Genomic DNA, 16396 nt, shown 5'->3' with positions numbered 1-16396 from the left:
CCTCTCTCTGAAGGTCTTAAACAGTGTGACGACCACTCAACCAATGGCTGTGTCCTTCAGAGCTTGTTCTGTGTTTCACACCCTCATGGGTGTGCACTTACACACACAGGACCTGTATTGTGCCCTTGCTAACAGCAGATGTCTCACAAAGGCTTTCTGTTGCAAGCAAGTCGGACTGTTTGACACCAGATGTGTGGGTGAGAAACAGCGTAGGTGGCCATGCTTAAAATCATAACATTCAAATGTTAATTTAAAAACACATTTTACAAGCACCAAAAAATGCTTTGTGAATTAGTTATAGAGTTTGTCAATAATACTTAGGACTGAATTATAGGGGGGGTCCATGTGACAGGAAATATTTGCATTTATGATTTTTTTTTAGTCATTGTTTAGGAAATTTAAGTCATTAAAATTTTGGAATAGCTGATTATTACATTAATATATCTGAACGTGTATGTAGTTTAAGATACAGAGATGATGTTGAGAAAAAACCCAAATAGGATGCTACATTATCGTCTATTTGATGATTCCCCAGAATTAAATGATGTAGCCTTTTGGATTAGCTTTTCTGTCCGACTGAAGTTGGGATTCTCTGCATCGATAACACAGGATGTGGGGTGTGATGAGCCTGCAGTGAGTCTGGTATCTGTAGATGACCCCGTGAGCAAGCTGCCTTTCCAGACTCCCCACTGGGCAGCACTGCATGGACGGGTGGGGGTACCGTCTTTGTCTCCCACACCGGACTTTCATTCTCAGGAAGGCCTGCCTCCCCTTAGCCAATCTGTAGTCCACTCAGTGTTAGCAGCTGGCCCAGGGTGAAGACACCGAGACTGACAGGATAGCAGGTTGTCTCAGAAGAAACATCTCCCTGTGTCTGTACTGTCAAGCCTCTCCCTGAAACCTCGGTTTTACAGAGGAGGCTCCGAGGCCCTTATTACACTTACCTGTTCCTGACAGAGCGGACACTCCAGATAACTTCTGGCCCCAGAGCCCACGTTCTTAACCCTAGCACTGGGGTCTCAAAACTGGGACTTCGGTTGAGCCACAGCAGGGCAAGTGTGTTGCCGCCCAGAGCAGATGGGAATGGGGAGATGCTCACCGGGGCTGGCTTACGTTTTCCCAGTCAGCATTGAGTTACCCCCTTTTGTAAGCCTCGGCTGCCCCTGCATAAACCACGTAGTTTCTGCCTTGAGAAGTTTCCTTTCCTTCTCCCCCTCATCCTGTCCTCATAGAGCAACCACTTTTGCAGCGGCCCAGCTGTTTAGGAGTCTTGCGTCAGGGATTTTTAAGGCTTTGGGGAAACAGGACATGAGTAAACTAGAGTTCCAGGTGGAGCCTGTGTCTTGTCTCGGTGCACCGAAGGCCGAAGAATTTCTAGATGGGAAGTCGCTGTTTTTCTTTCTTGTAATCGTCTCTCATAATCATATCCTCATCTTCACAGGGTATCATAACTTGGGTCCAAGTGCTCTTGCAGAAGCTGGGGAAGTGGAGGCCCTGAAACTTCCCAAAGGTGATGTCTTCCCGTATGCTGTGTGCTGTCTAGTATGGCCGTTTGCAAGGCAGGAAGAGTTTTAAAATTAGAAATTCAGTTATTCAGAGACTCTAGCCACATGTCAAGTGTAAGAGTCACAGGTAGCTTGTAACACTCATCCTGGGACAGCCAAAGTAGAGCATCTACAGTCTTTGGGAAGTTCTACTAGGCTAGGCTATTACTTGGGATGCTGAGTTTGAAGGTTGTAGGGAGTGTCTAGAAATTCAGAATAGAAACAAACAGGTATGGGATTCGCGGACACAGGAAGTAACAATGTTATAATGGAAGTAACAAGTGGCCTCCCCTCCCACAAGGATGGGAAGGTGGTAGGCAGAGCAGGGCTGCTGTTAGCAAGATTTGAGTCCCAGTCCTAGCTCTGTGACTGTGATCTCTTAACAGGCTCTGTTAGCTTCAGAATCTCCTATTTTGAATGAGGTTGGTGATGTGTACCACGTAGGGCTTTCTAAAGACAAATGATTATCTCAGCACACAGCAGTCACTAACCATGAGCTTCCATTTCTGCAGGCGCTCCACTAATATGCTGGAAGGCCTATGGCCTCGGCAGTGGTCCCAGTAACAGCTGCAAATGCCCTGTTCCTGTTGCCACAGCAGGGTTACTAGGATCGTAAAGTATCACCATCCTATGATGCTGGCTTTTCAGGTGTGCAGCCCTTTGGAATGTACTGTTACTCTTCTTAAGGCTTTAAGGATTAGTCTGGTAAATAACAGTGAACCAATTTGGGTTCACATGGAACTGTAGGGTAACACTGTTCCTGCAGGCTAGGAGAACAGGAAAAATCATTACAGCAATGATTACCAGCCTGGGCTTGGACACTCCTGAGTATTTCCAGGGAGCTCCAGAGGGGTTATAAAATTCTCAAATCAGGTTTAATTCGAATTCACTTTAATATTTTTTAAGTGGTATATGGCACTTTAAGGACAGGAAGAAAAAGTCACAAAGTCCACAAACTCATGAAGGTGTCAGCTCTAAAGGCTGGAAATCACTGCATTGTTGGACCAACGCTCACAGTAAACATTTTGTAACAAAGGCATGTTGAGTTTGGTGTCATTCATCACGGAGCAGAGGGTTCCACTCGTTTGGTCACATGTTTTTCATCTAGGAAATATTTAAAAATGGTATTTACTTTTTATTTCAACAACATCCATTGAGCATCTCCAAAGCAGTCGATCAGAACTGTAAACACACACAAGGTCCTGGCTCCCTACAGTCAGTTCCCAATCCACATGCTGTACATTCAGAGGTGGGGCTCGGACTGGCTCCCACTTCACCCCAGTAACTACACGAGCATAATAAATAACATCTGATTTTAAAGGTCACTTAAAATGAGTCATGGTGATTGACAGTACAGTACCGTTCAAGTGCAAAAATAACCATCTGCTTGACTGTTTCCGTCCTTTCAAGCTGTGTTTTGTGGTAAAGCCAGACATCCAGGTGTAGAATGTCTCCTCCCAGACGCAGGGACAAGCAGAGCTGTCCCAGGGAGGCCTTCACGTTACAGCTGATCCTGTCTGCTCGGGGTCAGAGGCTAAGGTGAGCTTCCATCTCTACCCATTCTCTCGAGTTCATCCTCGATGTCTATCCGCACTATGACTGCCCTTCGTTCGGCCATGGTGCATTCCGCGTCCACAGGCCTCCCAGAAGCCTCTCCTTTCCGCCCAGGACACTTCCTCTGTCTGTGGTGGTAAAAGGTGGAGCTAGCCCAAACCTGAAGGTTCCAGTGTATGACTACGGTTAGGGGAGAAGAACATACTAAGATCTGTTTAAGTCTGAGACAGTTCTTCTTGTCCCCACGATTCCTATTCCTGGCTTCCAACTTACTGCTTCACAAAACAGACCTAACATGTAATTTTTAAACACAGTGTCCCTCCCCCAGGCACTTAAATCTTATCTTGCCCTTTGTAAATAGTACAGCGACGGCTGTTGCTGTGGGATCTGCACTGTCAACCCTCGTCTGTCAAGTTTAGGAGAGTGACTTGGGGGGATTCTTTGAAATAGTCTCTCACTTCTGCTCATTCTTACAGCCCATTGAGACAAGGGCCTTTTAAAGCTCCACTCAGTGTGTGGTAGTTGGTAACAGAGCTCTTTTCGCTATAGACCATGTGCATATAAAAATAGATTTGCTAGAGATGTGCAAGGTTCAGAGAAACTTTGAACCTTTTTAAACAACAAAAAAGTGTATGTTCCACTAACTTCCATCTGGTTCCCTTTTAAATATGTCTTATAATTTTTAAAATGCCTTTCTTCAAGACAAATAAATCTATAGATGCGCTCTTTTTATCTCGCTTTGCACCGAGAACCCAATATTTAGAATAAATAATCAGAAGAGGAAGATGATGTCACAGTTCACCTTGATACCTGTTCATTTGGTGTGAGTTTTGCTCCCCACTCATAGACCCTGGCAGAGGAGTTAGCTCAGACCTAACCAACCAAGAGGGGAGGTCCTCACCCAACACTGTCCTTCTGCATCTACAGGACTGTGGAGGTTTCCCTTTTCCTGCCAACAAGTACTATAGCTCGTGTGTGTGTGTGTGTGTGTGTGTGTGTGTGTGTGTGTGTGTGTGTGTGTGTGTATGGTTCCACAGTAATGATTTAGATAGTTAGAAGCATATGCAGTGCGGTGCTCCCCGTGGGGAGGCATGTCCAGGGTGAGGGCCTTGCCCTCTGTGTCCTGGCTGAGGTGCCTGGTGCCATGCAGGGTGCGAGATGATCAGGAGCCCTTCAGTGTTCTCCTGCCGTGGGCGGAGCCAGCTGCTCCCCACTCTCCTCTACATGTGGGGCAGCACTGGGGTGAGCAGGGCTGGACTGCGTTTGAGATGCTGCTGTGTCAGGGAATGGCTGGTTTCTAGGTGGGTCAGAGTGAGTCTCACAGGGGACACGCTGGACTCCACCAACTGCAGAAATTTCCCGATTCTCACTGGTCCCCTGGAAGGAAAAAAACAAACAGATGTTCCATGGTGTGAGGAAGAATAAACCCAACCCATTATAGATATTTTCAAGTAAGAAACAGCAAATGTGCGGCAATCCAGTGAAAAGCCCACTTCAGGGACCAATGCATGAAGGAATAGGATAGACATCTTACCTTTCCTTTCCTTTCCTATGTGCAACTGCCAGAGCCGCATGAAAAACACAAACACTGTGAGAGACATGTCTTATGGCTAAGGGAACAGTTATCAGTGTTCTTGTCGCTACCAGGCAAACAACTTACATTCACAGTTACTGAGTGCTCCACTTCGTGGAAAGTCATGGGGCTACGGCCATAGGACACCTGAATGCCAGCCACTGGGAAGACCGCAGTAGCCAAGAGCCAGGAGACCCGGTCCAGTAGCAAATAAACAAGGGCCAGGCAAAGGACGCCCGTGATGCAGAGGCCTAACGTACACGTGGGATTTCAAAATAAGCACTGAAAGTTGAGTAGGACAAAGCAGGGAATGGGAAGACGCTTTGTGAGGCCAATGGGGAGTGAACTGAGAACAGCTTTGTAAAATGCCACAATGATCGTACACGTCGGGGAACGTGATCGTTAGCAATGATGCTCACCACTTCCATTTCCTATAGTTGAATTAAATTTTTTCTTTCATTCCTGTGATTCTGAAACGTAACTACTTCATAACAATACTATACTGTACCTGTTAGTTCTTATTGATTTTTGACTCTTACTTTAATTAATATTAATTTAATTTAATGGGAAGAAAAAGCAAGCTTTAATGCTGCCTAGGTACTGGGCATCTTGTGAAAATGGCGATGAGTTCACACAGTAGAGAAAGCATTGTCTCTCAGTAGTAGCAGGGCATCCTTTCTTGGGATCACCTTCCTGCTCTGAGGCATAGAAGCTTCCAGATGTCCCTCCATCTCTCAGGTCCAGTCCTGGCTCCATCAGCAAGTTAGGAGGATTTTGCACAGCGGGCATGCACATGGCTATGAGCGAAGTGTCGGTTTTGGTAAAACTATGCAATGGCTTCACAGTTAGTTTATAAAGCCACGGTGAATGACGGTAATTGAAAAGTTTGCCTCTTCTCTTGTGAACACTTGCTTTTATTTTGAATTATGTGTATGCGTGTGTGTTGGTGTATGGGTTCCTGCACACGAGTGCAGGTGTCCATGGAGGCCAATAGTTCCTTCACACAGCTGTGAGCCACCCGTCATGGATGCTGGGGACCAAACTCGGGTCCTTTATGAGAGCAGCAGACAGTCCTAACTGCCTCTTTGGTCACCAGTAGTTTATCAGACTGTTTAAAAAGAAATTACTGTTTCCCTTTTAGTGCTAAGGGAAACCTCTTATTTTTTTCTCTCTAGGTCTCCTGAGGGATGTCCTATGGGATGTCCTGGATGCTGTGAATATATGTTGTTATGATTGATTGATAAATAAAACACGGATTGGCCAGTAGCCAGGCAGGAAGGATAGTGTAGGCGGGACAAGGACAGAGGAGAATGCTGGGTGGAAGAAGGCAGAGAGACAGGAGACGCTGCCAGCCGCCACGAGGAGAAGCATGATGTAAGATACCGGTAAGCCACGAGCCACGTGGCAATTTATAGATGAATAAAAAATGAGTTAATTTAAGATATAAGAACAGATAGCAAGAAGCCTGCCACGGCCATACAGTTTGTAAGTAATAAAAGTCTCTGTGTTTAAGCCGGGCGGTGGTGGCACACGCCTTTAATCCCAGCACTCGGGAGGCAGAGCCAGGCGGATCTCTGTGAGTTCGAGGCCAGCCTGGGCTACCAAGTGAGTTCCAGGAAAGGCGCAAAGCTACACAGAGAAACCCTGTCTCGAAAAACCAAAAAAAAAAAGTCTCTGTGTTTACTTGGGGGATGCAAGTGGAAGAGATTTGTCCCGACTGCCGGTAGGCTGGGACACAGGAAAACTTTAGCTACATGGGTCATTTTTTAAAGATCAAATTTATTTGTTTGTTTGTTTTATAGTGTGTGTAAGGGTGCCACAGAGTGGGTTTGGAAGTCTGAGGACAACTTGTAGGTGTTGGCTTTCTCCCTTCTTCTCTGTGGATTCCAGGGATCATCGGGCATAGCAGCATACCCACTGAGTCATCTTGCTTGCCTTTCTCTGGGTCCTCGAAGCCACAGTAACTATAAAGCTGACATTACTTATGGAGAAAAGGGAAAGATTTATATAACAAGGGAACAGCAGATCTGCTGCTTTGATGAAACTGTTCAAAGAGGCCACATTCCTTCTCCAGAGTCAGGGTGCAGCCTTGGTTACATAATTGCTGATTTTATGAATACCGTTGGACTTATCTCAGGAAAGACTGCTCCTTTAGGGATGTTAGACGTTAGTGGGTTAATTGAGCAGCTGGTATGTGTAATGATCCCCCTGGAATTCTGAAATTATAGAGATATAAGCTCTTCTAAATGTAAGAGCTGGATAGTCTGGTTGCAAATTGTATTTTCTACCATTGAAACATAAGTGTGCAAGGCTGGAATTTACTTTTTTTTTCTTTAGAATCATCAACTCCTCTGTGAAGACTTTCTGAGCTCCATAAAATAAATTCTCTTCCTGTGGGACCTGGTGAACACTTGTGTGATAGGTATCCCAGATGACTAAAACCCTCTATTTGCATGTCTGTTTCCCACCAAGCTTTCTGTGTGTTTTGATGAACAAGAAGGAGTAGCAGCGGACAAGGCCCACAGAGGGTACCTGCAAAGGCTGTATCTCAGACGCACGGCTGTCTCTCGTCAGTTGAATCATCTCTTTAACCTGGTAGAGGGCGTACACAAAGGTCACCCAGGGAGAAGAGCTGACCCCCCAGGCTGGTTTGTTCACATCCTCCTGTTCTTCCTGGTGCTTGGTTTTCTTGGGTGGAAGTCTGGGCTCAAGGCGTGGCATGACATCTTCTGTCTGTTGCTGTACCAGGTCGATGGTTGCTATGGGAACGGGACTAGAGGGAACAGGAATCCTTTCTGCCAACATTGTCTTATCTAGAGAGAAAAATGATGTTAAAATTATTTTCAGAGTTTTCTACATATTTAAAACAAAAGGGAAAAGAAGATAATCCTGACATTGTGGTGTACACCTAGGACGCTGTGCTCTCGGCTGGAGACCGGCCTTTCTCCTGAGAAGCTCAGTGAGATCAAACACTCCTCTGAGGTTCTGTAACAAGCCTTGTTTTCTCTTAGTGGAGGTAGCACAGGCCCCAAGGCCAGTGCTGTGGGAAGGATGGAGGCTCCAAGATGACCAGCTCTGCGCTGGGCCACAGAGTGACCAAGAACATGTGCATTCTACTGTTGACCTTTGCCACCAAAAGCTTTGCGGCACTTGTTCACGCCATCTACATTTGATACAGCCTTCCTCCATTTAATTTTTTTAAATCGGGGTTCAGATGTTAAAAGCTAGGCTCACAAGATGTCAAAAACAGTTTTGTTTTTTTTTTTAAATTATTTTGTGTGTGTGGTATTTGTAGGCACAGGAATGCCACAGATCACATGTGAAGGCCAGAGAGGACACTTGAAGGAGTCAGTTCTCTCCTTCTGCTGTGTGGGTCCTTGGGATGGAACTCAGGTTTTCAGGCTTCCCAGCAGCTTCCTTTACCTGATGAGCCACCTCACCAGCCCCTCTTCCTCTCTGTATGATGATTTTAAGAAAGGCCATGCCTTTCAGGAAAAGCATCAGCAGACCATATTTTAATGAAGAGATTAATAAGAGCACCCCCTATCCCTAGTAGTAAATTATCATATGGCCTTACATGCATTTGCCTTAAATCTGACATCTCCTAAGAATTCTGGGGAGGGTCAAAGCTCATGCATCCACAGCACCTTGCACTGTTACACTAAACAAAACCAAGAAAGCCCCAGTCAGCTCAGAGGCCAGTCTCCTCATCCCTGCAGGCGTCACCTCTACCATGAGTTCACTAGGACACCACTGAGACCATGTCTCTGGCAGGCCAGCTGTTCACAGTTCAGCGGGGTCACCCTGCAGACTCAAGGCCAGTGTGGGTTACATATAGAAGCTCGGTTTCAAACCCTTAGCCCTCTGCCCTGGCCCCAAAAAAAGAAAGGAAAGAGGACGTGTTCACCTTCTTCCTCGTCCGGCACTGCCAGCCATTGGATCAGGGCAAACAGCAGGAGGATCACCAGGCAGGCCATACCAATTCCTCGGAAGGTCGCAGCAGCCCCTTGAAAACAAGAGAGCAGGTCTGGTAATTCCAGGAAATGCAGGTCTTCCACCATTAACAGTCTAACATCCGGGGCAAAGGAAGTGCGGCTTCACTGAGCGGAGTCAGTGCCCTTCTGTGAGCTCCCTGGAATGGGAGAGCACAGGGTGGCACCAGGAGTCCCTGGTGCTGGTTCTGCTCAGTGACGGGCTGCCCGAGTAACTTCCATCCCCACATGATACCCAGTGGTGCTGTCTTCGTGAGGACCACTCTCACGTGCAGTTGGAACATCGGAGCTTAAACAGTGCTGTAAACATGGCCTCGGGTGCCTTGCACAGAAGATGGAACAGTCAACCCCCGAGGAATAAAGTAATCTGCCTCAGTGCTCATGTTTCTAACAAGAGGTCTGATGATTGGAATGTACAGATTGTGTACATCAGTGAATAGTTAAGGTTTTTTGACCATGATGGATTCTCTCTCTCTCTCTCTCTCTCTCTCTCTCTCTCTCTCTCTCTCTCTCTCTCTCTCTCTCTCTTTCCCCAGACAGGGTTTCTCTGTGTAGCTTTGGAGCCTGTCCTGGAACTCGCTCTGTAGACCAGGCTGGCCTCGAACTCACAGAGATCTGCTGCCTCTGCCTCCCAAGTGCTGAGATTAAAGGCATGCACCATCGCCGCCCGGCTCATGGATTCTGTTTCTTTGTTATTGTTAGCAGCAGGTGCAGGACACCTGACTCAACTGAAGCACATGTGCTCAGCCATTTGTTGGCTCCCCTGAGGTTTCTATGGTGTTTCATTAAGCTGTCTGCCAGAAGACTGAATTAGGAGCCAGCTTTAAACATCTTCCCAACCTAAGTATGTGCTTCACAATCATGATGACCATGCAATGTTAAAAAAAAAAAAAAAAGGATAGGAATACTGAAGTGAAATTCTGGTATAGCTGGGGGGAAAAAACAAAACAAAACAAAACTATTTTTCCTCAAAGGAACAAAAGAAAAGTTATTCTTACCAAAGTAATTGACTAACACGCCTCCGATCATGGCACCACATCCTCTCCCCAAACCCAGATGAAGGCCTTGCAGGATGCCCTGGGCAGAAGTCCTCAGCTCAGGCGGAACAGCTGCACTGAGGTAAGAGATGCACGCTGCCCAGATGGCTGCATGTGTGACTCCTGCAGAAGAGGAGGCATGGGAGTCAGTGGCTGCTCAGTACCCTCATCACACTTTCCTGCAGTGTGAATGATTTACCAAACCAGGGACCTGTTATTATACAGATACAGTATGCATATGTATAAACACATGTGCATATTTTATAACAGAGCATACATAATAGCTGTATCATTTAAGCCATTTCAATATAGTACTTTTATGCTTTGAGAATTTCATACAAGCATGCCATATATTTTGGTAATCATTTTAACTATTTTTAAACACAGTTCAGTAGCATTAGGTACACTCCGTGTTGTGCATACATCACTGTTCTCTCTTTAACTTTTTTATCATCTTAAAAACATCACACGCTTTACCCCGAGGCCATTCCCTAGCAAGCACTGTTCTTTCCATCCCCACAGATGTGAATATTGTGGCTCTCGTGAGTAGAGTCATAACAGTATTTGTCCTTTAGATTTGTCCACACCGTGGCATGTGTTCAGCTTCACCGCACACCTGGGATGCATGTATAGAGAAACCAAGCTGGGATGGAGCTGAAAACCTCCTCCCCGCCTTTTCAGGTTCCAGGAGATGCTGCACGAGCTTCTGGGGGGAAAATGTCAAATGTTGTACCCAGCTGTGAGCCCTGTGATCTACGAGTCCAGTCTTTGAAGCTTTGAAGCAAGATGTGCCCACTTGTGCGACAGTGGTACTACTATGATGAAGGTAACCAACCGCTCTTGGTTTGGATTTGGGGCCTGATCCACAAGGGGAACCTGGTGCTATGCACATGGTCAAAAACAAACAAACAAATAAAAACCATGGTTGGGAAGATCCTAGATCCTAGGGGGCAACTGAACACTATTGTTTAGCTAAGCTGACACAGTGTCAAGCTGCCTCAATAAATATCTGTGTTTATACCCAAAGAGAAATGCTGCTGTCATCCTTCATCAGAGAAACATTTTCCCATGAATGGTAGTGAATGCAGACTGTGGCAGTACAGAGTGCTGAGAATGAGTGACAGATAACATGCCCTAAATAAGACATTTATACCACCCTGCTAAGGCTCAGGAAACGCTGCAGAAGAGGGTAGAAAGGCTGTAGATCCAGATGATAGGGAGCTGCAGAATGCTGTCTCCTGGACAAGCGCAGCGATGGTGATCCTGATCTCACAGCTGCTATGAATACAATGGTTCTGCACAAGAGTGAGCCCCTAACAGTCGGGAGTGCTGGCGGGCAGAGGGGAATCCTTGTCTGCCACTGTGGACCCACTGATGACCCCTCCCGGCTCCAACGGCACACAGGTGGTCCTGAGTAAATTCAGTGTGTCACAAATCCAAACCAAAAGTCATGACCCTGGAAAAGGGTACTGGTGGAGATGAGGTTTTGGGGGTTGACAGTGATAGGTGGGAGATGAGAGGACACAAGGTCTGTAGGGCATAATCAGAACACATTATATACGTGTAGGAAATTGTCAAAAATAAAAATTAATATAAAAAAGAATTCCTATCGTTTTAAAGGCTTAATAATAGTCCATTGCAACATGCCACGTTTTGTTCCTCTGTTGATGGTGTCCAAGTTGTTTCCCGCATTTTGATTATTATGAATAATATTGTTTAAATCTTGATATTTAAGTATCTTCAAGTAGATACTGGTGTTTATACAGCTACAAGTGGACTTCCCAGCTCGGGCAGCTTTCATTGTGTTTAACATTTAGAGCAGTGGTTTCCACAGCAGCTGTACCACCTGACACCCCCCAGACACCCACGAGTTCACCAGCTTCTCTGCCTCCTAGCCAGGACTTTTAAAATATTTTTCTTCTCATAGTAGCAGTTCTAATCCGTGCCCCACTGGGTGCTGACTCACATCCCTGGCCAGAGTACGGAGCACCTTCAGGTGTTTATTGGCCATTTATGTATCTTTGGAGAAATGTTGAGTCTTCAGCACGGCCCTATTGGAAAACACACCATCCCTGGGATTCGAAGAAAGAACACTGGAGGGTTTTGTGGGGTCATGATCTGGCCTCACCTCAGCACCTTAAAAGTAAAACTCAGCAGGACTGTGCTGTTTCCAGATAATTTAGCCATATCTCAGAAGCAAATCTGTATTTGCAGGAATACAACTACGTCCAGCACCGAAACGGTGAATCTTAATTTGCAATGTGTGGCATGCAATAAAAAAGTCGTGTGGGCTGACCATGCTTAAAGGAGGGCCAGAAAGGAATAAACTGTTTTTACTGTTCACATTAGATTATATGCCTGCCTCATTACTAACTTAGAAACATTAGAATCCTTTCCCTGTTTCTCACATATGCTTCAGTCATCATTTCACAGAAGTAGATTTGAGGGGGCTTTGTTTTTTGTTTTACTTTGTTTTTGGTGGTGTGGAGGTTAAATCCAGCCTTCTCACACACTAGGCAAGCATTATCACTGAGCTACATCCTGAACCCGGCTAGGTTGTTTTTTAACTAGCAATATGGGCTGAATGGTTATTGATAGTATGCACACTTAATTTCCACAGATGTTTAAAAAATCATTTGCTTTGTCTGATTAAACAACAGCAACTCTGTCGCTACTGTCAGTCTTTTTAGAATTAAATAATGCCTAGACCGAGTCTCAGCTATGAATGTTGACACAGTAATAGTATACAGTGGGGATATTTTCATTTATGTTATTAGAGATGGTGTTGACTTCTTTTTCAGATGCCTGTATCATTTTTATGAGTAACACTAGAATAAAATTCAGAAGTATCCTGAGAAACAAAACTCAATAGCAGAATGCAAATTGATTCATCTTTAAGAAATGCTTTTCAATGATCCCAAACTATATCAAATGGTTGTGAGTTAACTTTATTGATGACTATGTCTAAGCCGTCAACTGCAGGACTTGTAAGTAGAGGTAGATAATATGCTTGGCTATGTATGTGACCACAATATTAAATTAAATTTTTGGTTGTGATTTTAGATCAAATATAAGTCTTGAGCTATCCTATGTATAAGGGCTTGGTTACACACAAAAATATTTGAAGAATAACCTACACACTTCTCTCTCACATCTCCTGCTCACATCTTTTCCTCTTTGATCTCTTGCCCCCTCTCCCCACCCCTTCTTCCTTCAAAACTGTGTTTTCTAAAATTTTGTTGTTGTTGTTTTTGTTTTTTTCCAGAGCTGAGGACCGAACCCAGGGCCTTGTGCTTGTTAGGCAAGTGCTTACCACTGAGTTAAATCCCCAACCCCTAAAATTTTGTTTTAAAAGAGAAGTAAAGCATTTTCCAGCAGTATACCTTCAGACAGATACTTAAATTACTTTTAGAATTTGTTGTCTGGTATTAACTAACAAAGGCTCCTAATAACTGAGCATTTTCTCTACAAGGGTTACAAAATTTTAAATCCCTAAAGATTATATAATCATGTTGTTAGATTACACAAAAGTAAAAGGATGTTGTTTTCCAAGTAGCAGCAGTGACAAGGGCAGCCACACAGACGGACTCTGCTAGAACAACGTTCACCCTTCTTTGGCTATTTGTCATAAATGTACTGATGTCCCTTGATAGTAATTATCACCAAATCACACAGTAGATGTTTAATAAACATGCTGGGTGACAATGAATGACTCCCAAAGACGAGACAGGTACACAAGTCCAGTGCCCCGGTCCTCCCCAGTTTCACGGTCAGGATTAGCTTTGAGGCCTCATGAGACGAAACAATGTTTTCATATTTTCTGGTCTGTACTGACCTGGAGGTAAAAATTCCATTAGCAGTCCTGTTACTGCAGCTTTCTCTACAAGGAATGATGCTGTTTTACGTATACTTTCATTTATTCTTCCAAACCACAGAAACTATTTTTCCACATTTTCCAGGAGGAAAGCTGGGCACAGAGAGATTAGCCTTGTTCAAGGTCAGAGGGACAAAAGAGCAGCAGAAGGAATCTCAACCTGAGGTGTCTGAGTGTGTAAACGCTACATCAAACGGCTTCACAATAACTGCTTGAGGACTGACAGAAATTAGACTGCTTTGTGGGGTTCTGCTGGTAATAACACACATGAGCACAGATCTAGCTTGCTAAGAAAAGAATATTATCACCTTGTCTCCTCCCTAAGGAGCTGGCATAACATGCATGTTGCAAAGTTTCCATATGCCCAAGGAATTCTTATACTTTAAGTATAATACTCTAAAACATCTATTTCAAAACAGTTCTCTCTTGGCCCACAATAGTGTTCTACTGCAGTAAACAGAATGTACAAGGGGGAGATCCCTGCTTACACAGACATTTGTACAGTGCTGCTTGGCTGGGGGGAAATCAAATCATAATGGCCACTCACTGAACAAGTCAGAGACGATTCCTTAGCCCTGTATCAGAACATCAGTTGTGGCAGGCCTTCCCATGGAGGAACAGAAGCAATGCTTCACTTGGTCCAGCATGCCTCTCAACTGTGGGGAGCAGGAGAGCTTCTGAAAGCTCAATCTGGTGAGCCTCGGTAGGAGAACGAGCTCCCTAAGGCCTCCACTGGGTAGGTAGTAGAAGGTACCTGCAACGGTTAAGTTACGGACTGGCATAGCAAACAAGTCTCGGGTTCCTGGCTTGGCTGAGCAATATTCTTGCTCACATGAAAGTCCAGTGGGCAGGAGACCAGAGGGTCAGCAGCTCTGCTTTACACAGGCATTCACAGACCCAGCTGCAGACTGCCTCTTCAATGCCCCATCGCCCCAGCTTTCAGTATCCAAGGAAAGAGGGATGATTGCATGTGGGAAGTCTTACGGACTGGGTGGAGAGATAGTATTTCATTTTGTACTGGCCAGACATAACTAACTGTAAGGCATCCTGGAAAAGCTGTAGGTCCCTGAGGAAAAGGTGAATAGCAAGCCTGCCAGAGAAGGGGAAGGAGGAGAAGGAGGAGGAGGAGGGGGAGGAGGAGGAGGGGGAAGAAGAAGAAGAAGAAGAAGAAGAAGAAGAAGAAGAAGAAGAAGAAGAAGAAGAAAATTAAAAACACAGCAACTGGCCGGGCGGTGGTGGCGCACGCCTTTAATCCCAGCACTCGGGAGGCAGAGGCAGGCGGATCTCTGTGAGTTCAAGGCCAGCCTGGGCTACCAAGTGAGTTCCAGGAAAAGGCGCAAAGCTACACAGAGAAACCCTGTCTCAAAAAAAAAAAAAAAAAAAAAACAAAAAACAAAAAACACAGCAACTAATCGCAGCCCCAGCAGACAGTCAGGAGGCAAGTCTCCTGCAACGAGGCCACTCCACCACTATCCCCAGTGGCATCAGTGTTCCCCCAGGCACAGGCAGCACCTGTACCAATTGGAGGAAGAATCAACACTTGTACCTATAATGACCCCAAACCCAGATGGGTAGATGACAGTGTAAGAATACATTCAGACCAGGCGGTGGTGGCGCACGCCTTTAATCCCAGCACTCGGGAGGCAGAGCCAGGTGGATCTCTGTGAGTTTGAGGCCAGCCTGGTCTACAGAGTGAGTTCCAGGAAAGGCACAAAGCTACACAGAGAAACCCTGTCTCGAAAAACCAAAAAAAAACAAAACAAAACAAAACAAAAAAACATTCAACAATATAAAGAGCAATATGGCACCACCAGAACCTCGTGGTTCTACAACAGAAAGACCTGAACATCCCAATAGAGATGAAGCAGAAGAATATGATGCTAAAAATAACTTTATGAAGATGATAGAGGCCCTTAAAGAGGAAATGAAAAATTCCCTTAAAGAAATGGACAAACAAAAAATTGGAAGAAATCAATAAATCCCTCAAAGAAAGCCAAGAAAAAAACCAAACAGGTGAAGGAAACAGTTTAAGACTTGAAAATTGAAAGAGAGGCAATAAAGAAAACACAAACTGAGAGAATTCAGGGAAAGGAAAATCTGGAGGAATGAACAGAAACTACAGATACAAACATAACCAACAGAATACAAGAGATAGAAGAGAGAATTTCAAGTGCTGAAGATTCCATAGAGGAAATAGATTCATTGGTCAAAGAAGATGTCAAATCCAACAAATTCTTAACACAAAACATCCAGAAAATCTGGGACACTATGAAAAGACCAAACCTACGAATAGTAAGGATAGAAGGAGAAGAATTCTAGCTCAAAGGCACAGAAAATATATTCAACAAAATCATAGAAGAAAGTTTTCCTAACCTAAAGAAGTACAAGCCTATAAAGGTACAAAAGTTACAGAACACCAAATAGACTGGACCAAAAAAATAAAAAAGTCCCCTTGCCACATAATAATCAAAACACTAAACATACAGAATACAGAAAGAATATTAAGAGCTGCAAAAGAAAAAAGCCAAGTAACAAATAAAAGCAGACCTATCAGAATTACACCCAACTTCTTTTCTTTCTTTTTTTTTGGGGGGGGATTGAGACAGGGTTTCTCTGTGTAGTTTTGGTGCCTGTCCTGGATGTTGCTCTGTAGACTAGACTGACCTCCAACTCACAGAAATCCACCTGGCTCTGTCTCCTGAGTGCTGGGGATTAAAGGTGTGTGCCACTGCCTTCCCGGCACACTCAACTTCTTAATGAAGTATCTGAAAGCCAGAAAGTCCTGGATAGACATTTTGTAGACACTAAGAGACCATGGATGC

General features: G+C 44.7%; 1 protein-coding gene across 3 annotated transcripts in view; it reads right to left on the bottom strand.

The window, feature by feature from the left end:
* Positions 1 to 2418: 2418 nt before the first annotated feature.
* Positions 2419 to 16396, bottom strand: part of Mfsd6 (major facilitator superfamily domain containing 6) — a 51148-nt gene continuing 37170 nt past the window's right edge. The window contains exons 3-7 of one of the 3 annotated variants that reach the window (XM_052749418.1): positions 9662 to 9823; positions 8579 to 8677; positions 7204 to 7484; positions 4633 to 4657; positions 4357 to 4475 (exon numbers count right to left, since the gene is read on the bottom strand). In XM_052749418.1, coding sequence (XP_052605378.1) covers positions 4465 to 4475; positions 4633 to 4657; positions 7204 to 7484; positions 8579 to 8677; positions 9662 to 9823 — 578 coding nt within the window. In that variant the 3' untranslated portion in view covers positions 4357 to 4464. Of the gene's footprint in view, positions 4476 to 4632; positions 4687 to 7203; positions 7485 to 8578; positions 8678 to 9661; positions 9824 to 16396 lie in introns of all 3 variants that reach the window. The other 2 variants (XM_052749417.1, XM_052749416.1) reach the window with 2 other exon arrangements.

The sequence above is a fragment of the Peromyscus californicus genome, unplaced genomic scaffold, assembly GCF_007827085.1.
Source record: "Peromyscus californicus insignis strain IS unplaced genomic scaffold, ASM782708v3 Scaffold_21__1_contigs__length_65335640, whole genome shotgun sequence".
In the NCBI taxonomy this organism is placed as follows: Eukaryota; Metazoa; Chordata; class Mammalia; order Rodentia; family Cricetidae; genus Peromyscus; species Peromyscus californicus.
Note: the sequence above shows the minus strand (reverse complement) of the source record. Positions and strands in the feature narration are given on the sequence as shown.